The sequence below is a fragment of the Brachycentrus maculatus genome, unplaced genomic scaffold (assembly GCF_059751285.1).
Source record: "Brachycentrus maculatus isolate JH-2025_06_01 unplaced genomic scaffold, ASM5975128v1 h1tg000692l, whole genome shotgun sequence".
Lineage (NCBI taxonomy): Eukaryota > Metazoa > Arthropoda > Insecta > Trichoptera > Brachycentridae > Brachycentrus > Brachycentrus maculatus.
Window position 1 is genome coordinate 55,787 of NW_028281424.1, and position 19,274 is coordinate 75,060.

Sequence of the window (19,274 nt, forward strand, 5' to 3'; positions counted from 1 at the left end):
TTAGAGAGAGTGTTTAACATGTGGTTCATGTCACTCTCGTCCTCTGCTATCAGGGCGATGTCATCAGCGAATATTATACAATGTATTTGTTGACCGTTTATTTTTACTCCATTTGTTTTTTCCTTCAACTCTTCAATGGCCTCCTCTATGAACAAATTGAATAGATAGGGTGACAGCGGACAACCCTGTCTCACACCTTTTCTTATCTTGGCTTCTTTTGAGGAACCATTAATATCTATGAGAGTGGATTGGTCCTTGTACAATTTGAGGATGGTTCTTCTGTCCTTCCAATCAATTCCTCTTTTCTTCATGACTTTAAACAAGAGGTACCAATCCACTCTATCAAAAGCCTTCTCTAAGTCTATAAAGGTCGTGTATGTTATAAGATTCACATCCAGTCGTCTTTCCAGTATCTGTCTCAGTGCCAAAATTGCCTCTCGTGTTCCCACTCCATATGTACATATATATCTATATATTCGTTTTCTGTTTCGCTTGCCGATGGTTAGGGTCCCGCTCCCCATAAATGCGGGCAGTATGGACACGGAGCACTCTATAAATATAAGGCTCTCGCGTACCGCGGCGCCGCACTACACTAACCGAGCTCGACGTCACAACTGTCGGCCCGACTAACTTCCTGTGTTATTGTTTTATTCACTTACAAATTATAACAATAATAAAACAAGTGAATTTGTTTACAAAAATGAAGATAGTTCAGGTGAGTTACTTTTATTTTTAATGTATCGTTTTTTTTTAAACTAATATTATCATTATTTCAGTTTAATGAAGCATTTATAAATGATTCGATATTCCACTGATACTACATTTATTTTTTGAAATAATATGATTTTCATAATATGTAGCAAACAGTTTTAATCTTTAAAAAATATATTTATACCATTTATTTATTTATTTATTTCTGGAATGTAATTCGTATTTTTTTATCTTTTAAGAGGTGTTACACAAAGTGAACGATGGATGATAAGCAGACTGTTTCGTTACCATACCACAGAGTTAAAAAAAAATTGATATAGAAAATATTTGTACTTTGGGTACATTTTTTTTAACCCGCTTTTTTAGTTTCTCTGACCAGATATTTGCCCTTTTAAATGACATATCCCCCTTAAAATGATTTATTTTATGTATATTTGAACAAAAATATATAAATTGTGAGATTTAAAAATAAATACCTACTGAACCAATTACTTGTACAGGAATATAACTGAATATATATATATATATATATATATATATATATATATATATATATATATATATATATATATATATATATATATATATATATATATATATATATATATATATATAAATATATATTTTGCAAAATAATAACAAAATAATTTTAACAGTAAATGGGCGTTGGCTTATAAAACAGAACTTTATGGCGCATAAATAAATATAGTGTAATCATTATTACATAGTTTCAACAAAGTTAATCAACTCAAAACACATTTTGTAACATAGTATTCACTAATCTCCTAATTATTCTTATGTCTTGCATCACCAACCGGTTTTATGATATGGGGCTACTCTAAATTGTATCAACAGGTACCGAATTATTATATAATGTAAATAAGTGCGGGTTTGTACAACTTCGCAAATTACAAATATTGTCGGAAACAAGTTGAGTGAATTTTAATAAGATGAAAGTGAAAGACCGGAGAAAAAACCGTGGGATTTTTTTGGTATCTTTGTAAAATCGAATGTAATTTCAAATGCTTATTACATACACGTTCTGTACAAAACTACCCAAATACTGTATTTACATATATATAAAAAACAACTTAAATGTGTCGAGTTCTGTGGTTAGTGTCGCGGACTCTTAAGTCAGAGTTACTCCGTTCAAACCCACTCTACCACAAGTCGATACCTTTTTCTAATAATAAGCCGCTTAGGCTCAGAGAAATAATATGAAATTGAAATATTTGTGTAAATAATAAAAACACAACCATTTCTTAAAATAAACGACTAGAGAGCATACATAGAAGGAAGTAAGTATAATGGGTGAACAAAATCTTGCAGAATGGTGAATTTAGGATTTAAAAAAACCTATAAAATAATTTAAATGTATTATATCAATAACATATATTTAAGGTTAACAATTTTTATGGGTTTTGGACTACCAAACAGCACTAAGTGCCACCTAACTGCATATAAAGCCGGTTTCCAGCATAATCGAGTTAAGGATTAACTTAAGTATGCAAAAAAGCATTTAGAAATGTTCATACTCAAGTACGACTATTCATGTACAGGTATGTACATGTACCTAAGTGCAGAATTTCCTCTTTTAAAAAATGTGGTTCTAGGATTATATCTGGTAATTTTGGCATTAAGAAATAAATTTGAACAGATTTTTTTTACGATTTGTTTGATTCAAAAGAATTTTAAAAGGTTTCTTTATAGGTACTAAGTAGTTGGTAATATTTTGTTTAATAAATTATTAGTAAAAAATCTTTAAAATCCTTCAAATTTAATATCTGACTCCTCCCTTAGGTTACCATATAGGTATTTGTAGTGCCTACATTTATTCATTGAACCCATGATTCAATAAGGAATTCGTAGCCTAAGTTTACAGTGTAATAAATAACATATAACCCACTCAAGGCTTTTAATGCAATTCACAAATGCAAAATAGATTATTATATTCAGTTTAGTTCCTGGTTTATTGTAACTGACGTTAGGCGATTTACGTTATAATTACGTTATATACAGAAAGCCATTCGGTATATTAACAAGATTATCTATTGATACTTTAAAGATACAAGTAAAAGTATAAACAACCTCTCGAGGAATTTATTTAGGTTTTGCATTATACGAGTATATCAATCTAAGGAAATCAACAATAGATTACATTCTATAAAACAAATGTTCTTTAAATATGTTGTAACTCTGTCGCAAAATGGAAAATTGCGAATAGAATGTATAGTTCTACATTATTTGAACGATACCTGAATTTTGATTAAATTTCCGCAATTGATTTCAAAGTTGTATAATGTATTCATAAACCTTGTACGAGTATGTAGGTAATAGGTGGTTAGCCGGTGACACAATCTCTAAAGGCGTCTACGCCGACGTCTTAATATATGTATTTACTTCCATCAATTATTATGCATAGAGGCTAGTGGTTTCTTGTCATTTATAGTCGAACAGTATTATTATACTAATTAGTTACTTAAATTGGCATAAAGCGACGAAAAAATACATGAATTATGAAGTTATAAGTGAAAAGGTGAATGGGGATGCTATTTTTCTAAACATAAATGTTTAGTAGATTTATATTATCCACTGACACTTCGTGATGGAATTGCATTTTTAATTTATTATTAGATTAAAACCAATATTTTTAGCTTTTCCACTTTTTTATTTGACCAGCGACCGGGTTTCGTCGTTACCGACATCATCAGACTGGTGATGTCGGTAACGACGAAACCCGGTCGCTGGTCAAATAAAAAAGTGGAAAAGCTAAAAATATTGGTTTTAATCTAATAATAAAATAAATGTTTAGTTCTACAAAAAATAATTTCCACACCAAATGTCAATGATTTTTTTAATTTTTTTTAAAGCCTTACTATAATCTGAGTATTTCGTTCCAAAAAACTATGTTTTGAGTCTTTCTGTGATAATCGCACAGATTAACACATTGTCATAAACATACATGTGTCAGTCGCGGTGAAGGGTTATAGGTACTAAAAAAATCATTATACGATCAAAACCTTGTCTGAGTTGTATATTAAGCATGGTTAATATAACTATGGATTAGGAAACTACTAGCGTTTTCAGATTATTAAAAAAAAACTGAGTGAGGAGAGTAATGAAATTTTTGAACAATTGTGTTTAAAAATGCATGACTTACAGTATATGCCTATATTGTGTATATTAGTTAGTATTCTTCACGTTCAACTTTTAATACAAATCTTTGTATGGTATTGTATTTGTTGATGATGAGTAGAATCTTTATTATTCATAAACAATAAATCTGAAAACTTTTCGAGAACAAAAGTTGTATTAGAGGAAAATAAATTAACCGTTAGGTACCTTTGTATTTAGGAGGTGTTACGTAAACAATAGAGGTTTTAAACATAAAATAATATCCATAGACATATTCATTTAAATAATCTTAAACGTCTTTCACATGTAAACAATAAATAAAGTATTATTTTTTGACATCTCATCAAAGATGAGTATTTGGACACACTCAAAATGTTGTGAATAAATAAAGTTTACTTAATTCTATGTATAAATACAAGAGAATAAATGTGGCCCGGAAGTGCGCGTCTCGACATCCGAGTGAGCTCATAGGACGTCATGTGATCCAACCAGTGAATTACAATTGTTTCAATTTAAATTAACATAAAATATATTTGGTGTAAATGAAATAAATATTATTATTATTGAGCGTTATAAACTTCAATATGTAGGCATGTATTTATTTATTTTAAAAAACATATTGATGTCTTTCTATGAATGATGAAAACGATGTATTTTCTATATTTATAAACATTCATAATCGACTCATACCTGGCAAAATATTGTTAATGCCTTTTAGTCTCTAATTCTTGGAGTGTATTTAGATCACTCCGAAATGCGCCTTTTCAGATCATGGGTATATTTATGTATTTCGAGCAGATTCACCAAAATAAAACCACATATCTTTGTACATATACATCCTCTTTTTTGGAGAGAGCTGCGTTTTTAATTTTAAGATTGTTGGTAATGTTTAGAAAATTAATTAAATTGTAAAAATACATTGTAACCATTAAAAAAAAACAAAACCGGTTCAATAATATTTCGGTGGAAAGGAAAGGAAAAACAAATATTCGTACACGCATAGTATAAAAATCTATGATGAAGCATCTATCGTTTTTATATTAATACAATTAGAGAACGAATACAATTGGAGTAAACTATAAACTTAACGAATTTATCAATTGAAGGCGCCCCGTCACCCATACTTTCAAAATCTTTCTCAAAATGTAAACACTGAAATCATCTTTCAAAAAAATTCTCATTTAAGCCAGCCAAATACCAGGTCGTAAGCCCTGGAATGCTCAGACATCTTCGTTCGTATAAAAACGACAGTTGCTTCATCTTGACACCTATAATATTGACTGTTTTTGTCCGTCCCATAATAAGTGTCTGTGTGATGAAGTTTTTCTAGAGTTCTCACGTTTTAAATCAAACTAATGAACGAACGTTAGTATATCGTTGATTATTATCTTATGTTACTCTCTTAAATCTTCACAAATGTTTAAATTATATTCATAAATACAATATGATGCTTTAAATTTGAATGTACTTTCATAATAGAAAAATATATATTTACATATACTTACGTATAATGTGTGCGAATAAAAATCTTCCAAATATATATACAGATTAAAAATATTTTTAATAGATCCTTGCAGACAAATACTAGTAAGTAAATGATTATACGGGAGATATTATCCGTGCAATGTATTTATTAGAGAGACCTATTTTCAATCTCACTTTGAAAATATTCCATAAAAATATGTAAATTATTCCATAAAACTAAGGTTCACTGTAAAAAAAAATATATTTTTAATAACGATTCCACTATTCTTTGATTTAATTTAATTTAATTTTCTTTTACAAATAAAATATACATTGGGGAGTTTATTTTTGTAAATCAATATCTTGCAATCAACTAAAAGAAAATTAGAATGAGCGGTTAAAGTTTGTGCTTTTTAGAACTGTTTGGATTTGTGGGTATAAATATATTATAATATAAAATAGTATCTGTACAAATTTAATGTACGAGTGCGTAGTGTTAGAGATAATATTATACGCACAAGTAAGAATTAGTTTTGACTTTTTAAATAAATATGCAAGACCTATCTCCATCGCAATTTACCAAAACATGGTACTAACAGAAACGCATCATTTGTATAAGAAATGTTGAAAACTAATCACACCCCTTCCCTTAGGCACACATAATAAAAAAACATAAGTATATGTTTAATCAACTAGGAATACCCAAATAATTGGCAATTTGTGCATGGCACGCTTTAGGTATTTTGAATTACACATTAAAAAATGTTATAGGCGAAGCATTTTGAAAATATTATTGCAAAAAAATGTTTTTACTGTTGTTACATTTAATTGTTAAACTGTAATGTTGAGTTCCAAGAAATAAGCACCGCCTTAATGCAATTCAATAGATGGTTGTATATTAAAAAAATTTCAGATTGCATTGTTGGCGTTGTGCGTGTGCGCGACAGCCCAGGGTCAAGTCGCCCAGAAGCGTCCGGACCCGATTCCGATCCTGAAGCAGATCAGCAAACAGAACGACGACGGGTCGTACAGCTTCGGGTACGAGGCGGGGGACGGCTCCTACAAGATCGAGACCAAGTTGCCCACTGGGGAGGTGCAGGGCAAGTACGGCTACGTGGACGACGAGGGCAAGCTGAGGGAGGTGGAGTATGGAGCGGGCAGTAAGTCCGGATTCAGGCCGCAAGGTAAACACTTCACTATAAACTATCGATTCTTTTTAACAAATACAAGTTAAGGTATTATTATTACGAATAGGGGGGGAGCTTTCTTGAATGATATTTTTTCTTACAAAAAGGAAAGTAAAGCCGAATTCATATGATGCATTTTTCATCGAGGGATCAATAGGTTAAAAAATATTTTTAACTTTTGAAAGGTGTAAGAACTTTTCACAAATATTTTTCCAGCTTTGTTATTTTCTGAGATTTCAATAACTTTATCATATTTGCAAAATTCTTGTTTTTTTTAATGCCAATATTGATGACAATTATATCGATTGTTAACGTTTAAAAAATGCTTGTTTGCTTGTTTTTTCATGCCAATTGTCAATTTGCCATGCAAATCATACTAATAAAACTGCAATCATAGAATGAAATTGTTAGTTTGAAAAACAACCGGTATATGTGTTTTCATTTGTGTAGTACATAATACAAGTTAAAAGGATTACTACAATAATAAAACTACATCGAGGAATTTTAATGAAAACCAATGGAATATTTCAACATGTTGTAAAATTGTGAGAAATAATGTGTTGCTTGTTTAATTTTTTTATTTAATATTCCAAAATTGTTTGGAAAATCATAATTACACGCAAACGAAACGAAACATGCTCACGCGTGGGAATATTTCTAGTCAGTTTTTTGTTCTTTTAAAATAAATAATTAGAACAATAATTAACATGTCTGCAAACGGAATAAAACAATTCATCGTGCGAAATACCCACCAAGTTTTTATCAATATTTAGTATGTACCTATAAATTAAATATAGTCCAGGCATGATTTTGTATTTTTCTTACGATAAAAAAGAACAATTAAAAAAACTTGCATAAGGAAGTTACATACATTGTGTTTAATCATATTACTTTCAGTTACCACAGGTTAAAATAAGACTTAATATCAATATTTAAATACTATTATCAAATGGAAATTCATTTAAAAGTGCTTTAAAAAAGCCATAACTACTGATTGCAATATGAGTTATTTGTATGAAGGTACCAATCTCAAAAAGGCGGTTTGGTGCTATATAATATAAATATGTATGCATTTATCTTTGTGGCTTTGTTTTATCATGCTAACGTCATATTCAGCCTTCATCATCAGTGCCGTTTAATATGTAGTCCTGATATGTGGGAAGGTATATGACAGGAAGGTTTCGTTTGTAATAAATTGTAATTTTATTTCGAATCGTGCCACAACTTTTAATGTCTTTATTCGTCGCTTTTATTACTATTTATTAATTTACCGAAATATAAAATTGTGTTACATTCTGTATACCGTTAAAATATTCTGTAGATAGGTATCAGCAAGATGTTACTACTGAATTATCGAAATTTGGGCTTTTCTGCTAATAAGTAGCAATTCAAATAAAACAAAAGTGAGATCCATGAGTTAAAGCATAATATTTTCCGCTGAACGCACATAACATATTTTGCATACTTTTATATGTACTTTATAGCTTGAAAGCAACGAAAAATGTATTGAAGACAATAAATAATTAAATAAATAATATTATGAGAAAAATACAATAAAAGAGATTAATAAAATTGATATTGAATTCAGTAGTTGATAATGGAAAGAAGTAATTATTTAAAATAAATAACGTTATGAACAAATTCAATAAATAAAATGTTGTGAATGATTATGAATTCATCAATAGGAAACAAGGGATTTTTTAAAATGAAATATTATTCCACTTTATGCCATTCATACAAATCAAATGGTCATATGCATATATAAATATTGCATAAAAACATTTTCTCTAAGTATCACTTATAACTTATTTAGACATTTAGAGCAAGACGAGTGTAATAATATATTGGCACACATTTTCAGTGAAACTTTGTAGTTTATTACGGCCACCTGCGATTAATTCAGTTCGTAATGAATCTATGACCATTTTACCAAAAGTTTAGTAGTACACCTATCTATTACGATATATTGCACGAACGTAATACTTTACATAAAATATGAATCAAACTATGGAAAGTGTTGCATCAATATTTAAAAAGTTACGTAACCACACGTGTTGATATATATAACATATATACATACATGCTAATGATTTGAATTACGTATTTGAATAATGCAACTGAGCTATTCGCCGACAACTTTGCTAACCACTACATTCTTTCAACGAGAGCAGGTGTGTCATGAATTGACCACGAAGTGACAGTCTATAACCTTGATACTAGCGTTCCGCAAAAAATGCCACCAATTACTCGAGCAATCTACAAACAAAACACTTAAGATATAATATTATATTTTACATATTATCATATTTTAACATGCATAAAATATAAGCCCGAATAGCTAATATTAAATATTAATAAAAAACTTAGTAACTCTTGACTTGATCATGACGATATTTGTCATTGAAATATATATTTTTTTAATACAGGAAATGGTATCAACGTCCCTCCTCCGTCAATCACAAACGATGTCAGACCGGGACCGCTCGCCGAAGGAGAAGAAGACGACGGCCAGTACAGAGAGGATCCCAGCATCTACGACTCCAAGGACTACAAGGCCAGCCGGCCCGCCCTGAAGGCCTCTCGCCGTCCCGCGTTCACCGCCTCCCCGCCGCAGCCGGCCTTCAGGCAGCCCGCCGAGCGCCAGCAGGTCGCCACCTACCAGCCGCAGTACTCCGGCTACCAGCAGCCGCAGACCTACCAAGAGCCGGAAGTAGTGACGTACCAACAACCGCAAACCTACCAACGACCTCAAACTTTCAGTTTCCGTCAGAATCTCCCCAGTTTCAACAACTACCAACAGCCTTCCCAGAACTTGGATTATCAAGATTACCAGCCCGCGCAGCAATCTTTCTCCCTCTTCCAATCCCCATCCTTCCAACAGGCCGGAAGGACTTACAACCACCAACAGTATCAACAGCCGCAAGCTTACCAACAACCTCGAGTGTATCAACAGCCGCAAACATATCAACAACCGCAGACGTATCAACAGCCTCAGTATTCGGCCTTCAACCTACACCCGTCTGTTAAGAATTTCGACATCGGAACCGGATCTTACAGCATTAACTATTCCGGAAGATGAAGTCCTCGCTTGACGAAACCGCCATGTAAATAATTATGCTTAATATTGTATATTTCTAATGAGTATGTTTTTACGCCGATCGCTGTCTGCTCAGGGGTCGAATATTATTAAAGATCATTGAATAGTTTTATTATAGTTTTAAATAACTCGAGTCATGATTTGTCGAATGTAATTTACTTACACGTACTGAAACAACGATTTTTATGTATATAATGTACAAAAAAATAAACGAACCTCAAAACTATTTAAATAGTTAATAAACCATAATCCTCTCGTTATTTACATTGCCCACTAACTCCTTTATCCTACACAAAGATTTAGAAAAAGGTAATCACAAGAATATCTTCCTTTTCGAAGTTAAAAGTTTGTTTCAAATAATGATAATGTTAGTAGGTATGTATAACAACAGAAACGAACACTTCCATTTGTATATTGACATATATCCAGATTGACATATATATATCCAGAAACAATTACGAATTTGGATATCGAAATAAAGATTTGGGGTGACCTGGCATAGCATGCCACATGTGCAACATTCACCATTCTACCCACGGTTGACAACCACCCCACTCAAATTTTTGGAACTTTTATATTGATTTTTAATCTCATGACACTTTACATGTGAGTTCACTGGAGCCATCTCTGGTTGAATAGGGAAAGCTTTTAATTAGCAGATAACCTTTTTATTTGGATGAATACAAGATTGGAACCCCTGGTCATAAACCTTAAGCCCTGTAAATACCTGGACTTCCATATTCACCTATGTTGAGATCTAAAAAATGAAAAATAAATCTTAAGTGGAGAAAATCCAGATTTGTGAACAAGTATTTCGACACACTCAAAATGTTGTGTTGTGGGATTATAGATATTTACTCGTAAATCCCTAATTATATAATACTATTGTACATGTATGTAAGTGTTGACTGCATTGCTTAAAGCTTAAAGAATCAATTGATAATTTTTTTAATTCAATCATCTGCATAACACGTTACACGCATTTGCGTTTTTGAATTTGCACATAATTTATAAATATACACATATTATATTATGTTGACAAAACCATACAGTCCTTTTTCGAGAGTAAAATAGTTTCAAATGATAATTTTCTGATTCAAAACAACACTTATTTTTATATCAGCTCAAAGAGCATTTAACTTTTCTACATCTTTCGATGTATAAAAATATTAAACTGAAATATTGCACGAGTTTTCAATCATGCAATATTTCAGTTTAACATTTTTCGTATATTATAGCTTACGAATGCAAAATAAAATAGTAGAAGTTTAACATTAAAAATTACTTTTTGATGTAATTTAATCATGGTCTTTAATAACAATTGTTTGAGAATGGTCCTTGATCCTTCCTTAGTGATAAGGTTAGTGAAATAAAAATGCACGGTTCTTCATACGAAGCATTTGTGGTTTCAGTGGTATTCCAAGAATCTTCGTATTGATATTTGAAAATAAAAATTATATTATTATTATTGTGTCTAAGGCAATTCCGCCTTACCTTTCATTTTCATTATCACAACAGATTATTGCAGTGTATATTTCATTAATAGTCCGAATGAATGTCAAAAGAAACTACGTACAAAAGAAACTGGGTATGTTTCGAGGACAAAGTGAAACAAGATCAACATTCTTGCCGCGAACGCTGTCATTGCGCAAAGGACATTACCGCTAACCGCCCAATACCAGTACTGGAAGTTGCGATAGTTTGGATTTGATCAATTTCATTGTGATCTGAATACGAAAACATGGTAATCGATCGGTTGATAAGAGTGCTGTTAGTAGATTACTAAACTTACAAGTGTTGCGTGCATCTCCTTCACTTAATCCCAATTAACTTACGCTTATATGTGTAAGGTACGTCATATGAACACGCTACAAATAATTTAATAAAATAATGCAATGTATAAGAAATATGAAGGCATGAATTGGTTATACAAATTTCATTAATTGCTTCGGCGTTCACTTTGTAGTCCATTTTTAAGTTCAGTTTTACTTAGTAAATATTAATTACCCAAAAGTGGTATTTCCTAAGTAAAACCTTAATTAAACATTTATAAATTTCGCCTCATACTAGACAAAAATAAGAAAGATTTTTTTTAAAGTTATGCGTTTTCAACAATAACGGAATCTTGAACCGGAAAAATTAAATGGTTTATAACAGCGATTTATGATTTTTTAATGTCAATATTCATGTGTAGAACCTATCGCTCACTCCTTTCAAGAACGTCATAAATCAAAAAACTTGATTTTTCAGGAGAACGTTTTTAAAGTTTAAAAATATAACACAATATATTAAAAATAAATATCAAGCCACTTATTGAACTTTTTACTGAACAGATCTTTTTAGTTAAAACCTGAGGGTTTTTTCTCCATTTGAAAAAAATTTAGTATATTTAAAAAAATAATTAAACAATGCCTTTTCTTCAAAATTCAAAAACAACATTTTCTGTCCTGTAGCGGGTAAATATTAAGTTTAAAAAATGCCTCTTTTGCTGGGATATAGAACATTTTCTGGGCATTCCGAAAACATGCACAACTGAAAATTGTCGATTTTTGATTTATGACGTTCTTGAAAGGAGTGAGCGCTATGTCAAACCAGTAGCATTTGAATGTAATAAAATATGACTATAATTACAATTATATATGGCTAGATGATCGGTCAGATTTATGTGTCCGTCCAAGGTAACTCAGATTCTCAAATTACTGTATCTGCTTCAAATTTGAATAGAAAAATATTGGAATACATAGTAGATTTTCTAGATCTATAACGATAGATATATTTATTAGGTGAGATATTTAAATGTATGCATAAAGATATACATATATTTATGTATATGTATATATATATACATATATATATATATATATATATATATATATATATATATATATATATATATATATATATATATATATATATATATATATATATATATATAAAAATATATATATATATATACATAAATATATATATATATATGGAAATTAAACAAAATTTTAAAACAATATGTGTTATTGTAATCTATTTTCTACTATATTTTTCTAAGTTTTGCAGTATTTTATTTCAATAATTAATAATCTTTAAATAATCACTGAAACTCATAATCCCTATTAGAATATACTTTTCACTTAGTTGGTTGAAAATGCTCTATTGTTTGAGTTACTGTGATACTCTGACTATAATGAACTAAACTTAAGTTAGTTCAACGAGGTAGCATGGAATATATGATTCAATATGAAATGTCGTTGGACTAGTTTGGTGTCAGGACTTGAACGATTTAAGCAACCTTCTGAACCGTATCCTGTTTGTCCTGTACTTCTTACATTAGCTATAGTATTAAGACCTTGCGTAGATGAGGTCATGTCCCGCCCCCATTTTACTGATTATTATTTCATTTCATATATCGCAACATACATAGCTCGAAGGAAAAAACTAATAGTTTTTCGTAAAATATATTAAATACTGTGAAGACCATTAAATGAAGTGATTAAGTGAGTACCAATGCAAAAAGGATGACAAAAATGTGCAGAACTCTTTCGTAACGAGTTAGTTATAAACATAATACAAGCTAAATAAAAATAACAGCTCCAAGTATACAATGTACAGTACGCTCATTCTAGAAGAGCAAAAAACGCGCGGACAAGCAGCAAACTCCTTTTTTAAAATTGTTATATACGAGTACTATCTGACTTAATACGATCAAATTACTATTTTGAAACAATAATATCGCAAACCATGAGAATGATAAACATAAATGTAGAATATTAATTAAGAGAGAATAATTTTGAATGTATGATTGTAAAAATTACATTTTTCGTGATACTAAATTATGGTTACATACTTGATTTAATTTAGAGCTAAATGCATACCCGAAAATGTCAGTCTTTTATTTTCTTGTATACTTATAAGGTAAAACAATGTAACATACTTATCATAAATTTAAATAATAATATATATAGATTAATATGTGATTTAAAAAAAACAACAGGATATGCCATAAGTAAAAAGAGAGATAGACATTTATACAGAAATATATTATTTTTTGACATCTCATCAAAGATGAAGAAGAATATGGAAGTCTAAGCATTTACGGGGCTAACGACCGTCATAGGCTGGTTTAAGTAATCACTTTACACACGTGTAACATTCACCAATTCTACCCATTATTGACAACCACACTACTCATATTCTTGGAAATTCTATTTATATCAACCAATTTTGAAACATTGTTCTTGAATCACTAGAACTTCAATAGAGACATCTATTGGTGAGCCTGTGACGGTCGTCAGCCCCGTGAATGCCCAGACTTTTATAATCTTCTTCATCTTTGTTGAGATATCAAAAAATAATATGAAAAATACTCCTTTAATTGGAGATAATCCAGATTTGTGAACAAGTACTTGGACACACTCAAAACGTTATAAAGAAATATAACTAAAAGTTTTGAAAAATACTTCATACATTTGAGCATATGTATTTTATTCAATATAGATCAAGGTAGGAGCTTTGGGTGAAATGCTTTAATGGTGTATGCGAATGAAAATGAAGATGGAATAGAAGTTAGAAAATGAAGATTATAACAATGACTAGGATACTCATGGATGCGTATCCGTACTCGTACAAGTTTGTGTAAGTTATACATCGCTGATGTGTACGATGCTGATAAGATCACACGCCATATTCTTATTAAAATTTGCGCTTCCAAAACCAATAATTGTTTTGAATGGTGGATTATATTATGTATATTATCAAGAAATTGGTTATTCTCTTTGCGTAATGAACATGGAAAGTTGTCACGCATTAGGAATCGGATTACAGAGTATAGTTGTTTATATTACCTACTCGTGCCAGTGCCAGTAAAGAGGTGTTGTGTTGGATTGCTTTCATTGTACTGTCTCACTAAGCGAAACCTCATTCATCAATATTTATCAATCACAAAATGAAGTTCACAGGATTTTTTTATTACACTGATAAATGTATATATATATATGTATATATATATATATATATATATATATATATATATATATATATATATATATATATATATATATATACAATATATATATATATATATATATATATATATATATATATATATATATATATATATATATATATATATATATATATATATATATATATATATATACAAATACATTTCCTTAAACACACGCAGCCATTCTAATGACTTTGATTATACGTTATTAATATACAGCTCCATTTCAATTCAATTCAGAAAAAATAATAATTTACACAATTTAAAGATTTGTATTACGATTATAACCTAGTCGACGATGTCAAAATTTAATAAATTCCGTTAATTTATTTGGCAGTCACTTCGTGGTAAAATCTATCCATATGAAATTAAATTTAATTAAAAAAATAGTGGTATTTATTTACTAAGTAAAATTTTTAGTTAAAAATTAAAAAATATATTTGTTTATTTTAATTTTTTTATTTTAAATATATTTTTAAAGCACATTGTTGATGTATTATTAAAAAAATATTGACCTCAACAACTTTTTGCTTTAACAAATCATTTCAAAATGAAGTTTTAATATTAGGTACATTACATGAATTTTTGGAAAATCCTTTTCTCAAGTGTGAAATATAAAACTAATTCATATTCAAAACCTTAAATTTACTTAATTTAATTACCAGAAAGATTATTTGAAAGTAACAGTTAAGTATCTTTGAGGTGATATGTTACTTATATTAAAATGTATTATATAAATTAAATACTTTTATTACTTAGTATGTTTATAAGATATGTAAGATGAATCGATAGTCAATATAGCATAATCTCTCCTCGATATAAGAAGTTTAAAAATTTCCTAATTTTTTCGTCAGTATTAACACTATTGGTAAAGTTGAGACGAGTTGAGTGTATGGACACCGTGCTCCAGATTTAAAAAGCAGCCGCCGATAAGGTGGGTCTAGTTATTACGCACGCGGTCTGCTCCATTACTCAATGCTAGCAACAGGTCGCACAGAGGAGCTCATTACATTTCTGAATGCACTGTAATAAAAACTGATGACTTTATTTGTTTTACTCTATTTTTATACTCACTTATACGTTCCACGTGTCCAAACCACCTCAACACATCTTCCTTAATTTTATCGATAGTGCTTATCTCAGCCTTTCACTCTTTCACCATTCGAACACATACATCGTTTTGCCGCACATTCATCTGAGGCATAGCATTTCGGCTGCATTCAGTCTACTTTAATCTATTTTTTTGACTTTTCATCCTTTTTTATGATAACAAAATGTAATAAAAAATGTTGGTTGCTAAAAATAAGTGTTTTTAAAAGTTTACTTATTTATTGATAGAAATTAATCGAAAAAATATAAGGTTGACTTATTATCAAGTATATATAACTTGTATAACTGAGTAAAAATTGTTGAATTCATAAAATAACTTTACTTGAAAATGTTTCTGTTTATTTTTATTACAATATGTGACATGATCCACAGTGCGACTGGGTTGGGCGCTGTCAGGAAAGGCCTTGCACATTCCGGCGCCGGGCGAGATCAACTACTCACGGTAACGGCATCGAACATCTAGTTAACTATAACGTAGGCAAAATATCGTATTAATATCATTTTAGAAACATGATAGACATAAGGTTACATTCAAACGCTCATCAAACTAACCGGGCTATACGTATCTCACACACAGATAAAGATAATTGATGAAAATTTACGTAGTTTTAGTTAACCTTAACTAGCGGAAATATAACATATTTTTTTATACTTAAACTCTGGTTTTAACTAAGCTTAAACTAAAACAAAAACTAATGAAGTTATGCACATAGCACAATTCAAATACATATACATATTTAGTATGATAAACGGGTTTGATGTAGTCGTATTCACCCTCCCGCACGACAAATTATATCTCTCAATCCATTCATCCTTTTTGCCTAATCATAAATTTTATTTTTTCGTCATTTATAGTCCTAATAATTGTGTGCTTATTTTCTAAAGTATTTGTTGGCTCTTAAGAAATTTTGGTCATTATTATCAATATTGGATTGGATGGGGATTGTTATGCAAATTTCATTCATACCTGTCGATAAATAATTAAAATATAAATATTAGATTCATTACTAGGTAGGTTACCTATTATTTATCTAACCTACTATATTTTAAAAAGTGTTGTATTTATATTTTAATATTTTCTACGTGATCAAATGATTCTATAAGAGGGATAAAATAGACATCGATCAACAGAAGTTAGTGGGTTGAATTACTCGCATCGACTTGATGGTTAATATAAATTATTATTATTAAACCCTTATCCGCACCCCAATGGTGCATAGGGCACTGTGTCATATTAACGCAGTGTTATCTTGATCGTTTACATATGAAGGAAAGGTGATCAGCCCTCCGCTTCAGGTACCAGTCCATGGTAATATTGAATAAATTACAGTGAAAAAATCACTTATATTTATTTTACCCCCCTTGGGAATCGAACCCGGGACCTCCAGAACGGTAGCCGAGCGTGCTGACCATTACACTACGGAGGCGGACAATAATATTAATTACATTTAATATAAATTACATTGAAAAAAGGAAAAAATGTTCATTCGAACATTGACAATTTTTTTAGAAGTCGCTTACCTCCACCCAAATGTCGTATTTATTCATAAAACATAAATATAATGTCATCGATAATTTCAGGTTAGTGCAATAAAACTTGATGTACTTCAAAAATATCAAGACAATTTCGACCCCGATACCAATAAATTGAATTAAATAATGGGAGTTGAACCTGTTCTACTCTAAAAATAGGCGCTCAAGAGTAACTTGTTATTCGTTACTGTAATGAGAATAAATGTTATATACAATAAATTCAAATACACGTATACATATTTGTATTTACATAAAATGTGTGTCATGCTAAAACGAATATTGTATAAAATGTATGAAATAAATCTCAACATTTCAATAAAGATATGGGAGAAATTTCACGCTTTAAATGTACGAGTGGTGAAGAAGAATTATACCTTTTACAATTTTACATGTTAACGTTCCATAACGTACCTGTACATATGTATATATCGTAATCATACAGGAGAAAGTGACCAAGTGCTTTTTTTTTTATAAAAACGTGATTTTTGAATATTTGACATTTTACTAGCTTTATATTGCCCTGAAAAAATCCCAAAGCGATTTTAAACTTGGAAGTAGAATAAATTGACTTGTTAAAAATGACTAACTGTATTGATGTTTATTTTCTTGCCAAGCAAAAGTGACTTAAAGGCCCTCCTGAACATTTTACAATCTGTTGGTTGGTCACTTTCTCCTGTACGACTACAATATGTCTGTACTTACCTCACCGCCATATCATCCCGTCTTTGGATTATCTTCCTCTCTATTCTACACCTTATTGCTATGTTCTTATTGTTTTCATCTATTAACAAATTTCATCGATCCACAATATTGTAAAATTATAAAATTATTCAACGGTAATATCTTCGGCATATTCATGACTGCCAGAATTCCATAATATTTGGAGCGTGCAGTAATTTACGCATACCTCAGAATATAATAAATACTTATTCATACTAAATATGATATTGACATTAGCAGTGACTGAGTTACCGGTTGATCACTTAAAATATGAATAATATAAATTAAAAGATTGTGAATTTAATAAGCTTCCGTAAAACCTTGAATACTTCCCTCATATTAAAAACAAAGTTATGCCTGTGTTCAGTTTATAGAAATCAACATTATTTTTAGTTTGAAAAATATTAAATACGACCTCTGTCGATGAATTATACAACCAAAATTATATTTGAAAGAGAAAGAACTGGGACGAAAAAGAGGAACTGGGATAATGTAACGTGCTCTAATAAGTGGTGGAGATGTTTTAGATAAAAAAAAAACAGAATTTTGCGTGTACGTTTCACGACCAGAAAAAATGTATGAAAAGGTAACTAGAAAATAATACGAAGCATGTTGTACAAAAGCGGAGCAATCAATAAATTAATCCGAGCATTTACTGCTCTTATATTTGAGTCTTATACTGGTCATGCTGCTCTCGTAGGAGGGCGTAAAAGAGGGAGCATAAGACTCATTTGGGTATTGCATTCTGATTTATAATATCAATGGTATAAAATAGGGTTTTGTAAAGTAATCAAGTTTCATTTTGTAATTGTACGAAATTGTAGAACAGATGTAGGCTACTAGTTTGGAAGATTTGTAACAAATAATATCGAGAGTTTACCATGTATACATGAATATGTATTAATACGTGAAAGGAAGAAAGAAGTTAAAAAATTCAAAATCCATACCTAGAAATATATTATATTTTGAAGGGATGAGAAAGTGCATAACGATATTCAGAGGATAGTGAATGCAGAAAGAAGAATAAATAGTGCTTGTATTATAGGGGATGTTTATAAAGGTTATTTATTGGAAGCTAATCTGTCGAGACATATTGTAGTGATTGTGTCAACACTAATGCATATAAGCGAAAAATGGAATTGGTAAAAGATATATGAAATTCGAGTGAATATCTAATCCAACATATAAGAAAACCGACATAAAACACGCTTCTAGGCTGTTTGAACATACATAGATAAGTAAATAATGAGTAAGTGACTGTGAATGAGAGAATAAAATGTGGACGACCAAGAAAGATTGTCACTAACAAATTTCAAAAATA

At 30.3% G+C, this 19,274-nt stretch overlaps 1 protein-coding gene across 1 annotated transcript; it reads left to right on the plus strand.

Moving 5' to 3' along the window:
• The first annotated feature begins 581 nt into the window (after positions 1-581).
• LOC148300569 (uncharacterized) lies at positions 582-9,843 on the plus strand. The gene is made up of 3 exons (XM_088274599.1): positions 582-715; positions 6,224-6,494; positions 8,924-9,843. The coding sequence occupies exons 1-3, from the start codon at positions 701-703 to the stop codon at positions 9,574-9,576; spliced, it is 939 nt and encodes a 312-aa protein (XP_088130725.1). The 5' UTR covers positions 582-700; the 3' UTR covers positions 9,577-9,843.
• Positions 9,844-19,274: the final 9,431 nt, after the last annotated feature.

Coding starts and splice junctions, on each gene's coding strand:
- LOC148300569 (XM_088274599.1), top strand. Junction 6,495..8,923: donor GTCCGGATTCAGGCCGCAAG/GTAAACACTTCA, acceptor TTTTTAATACAG/GAAATGGTATCAACGTCCCT.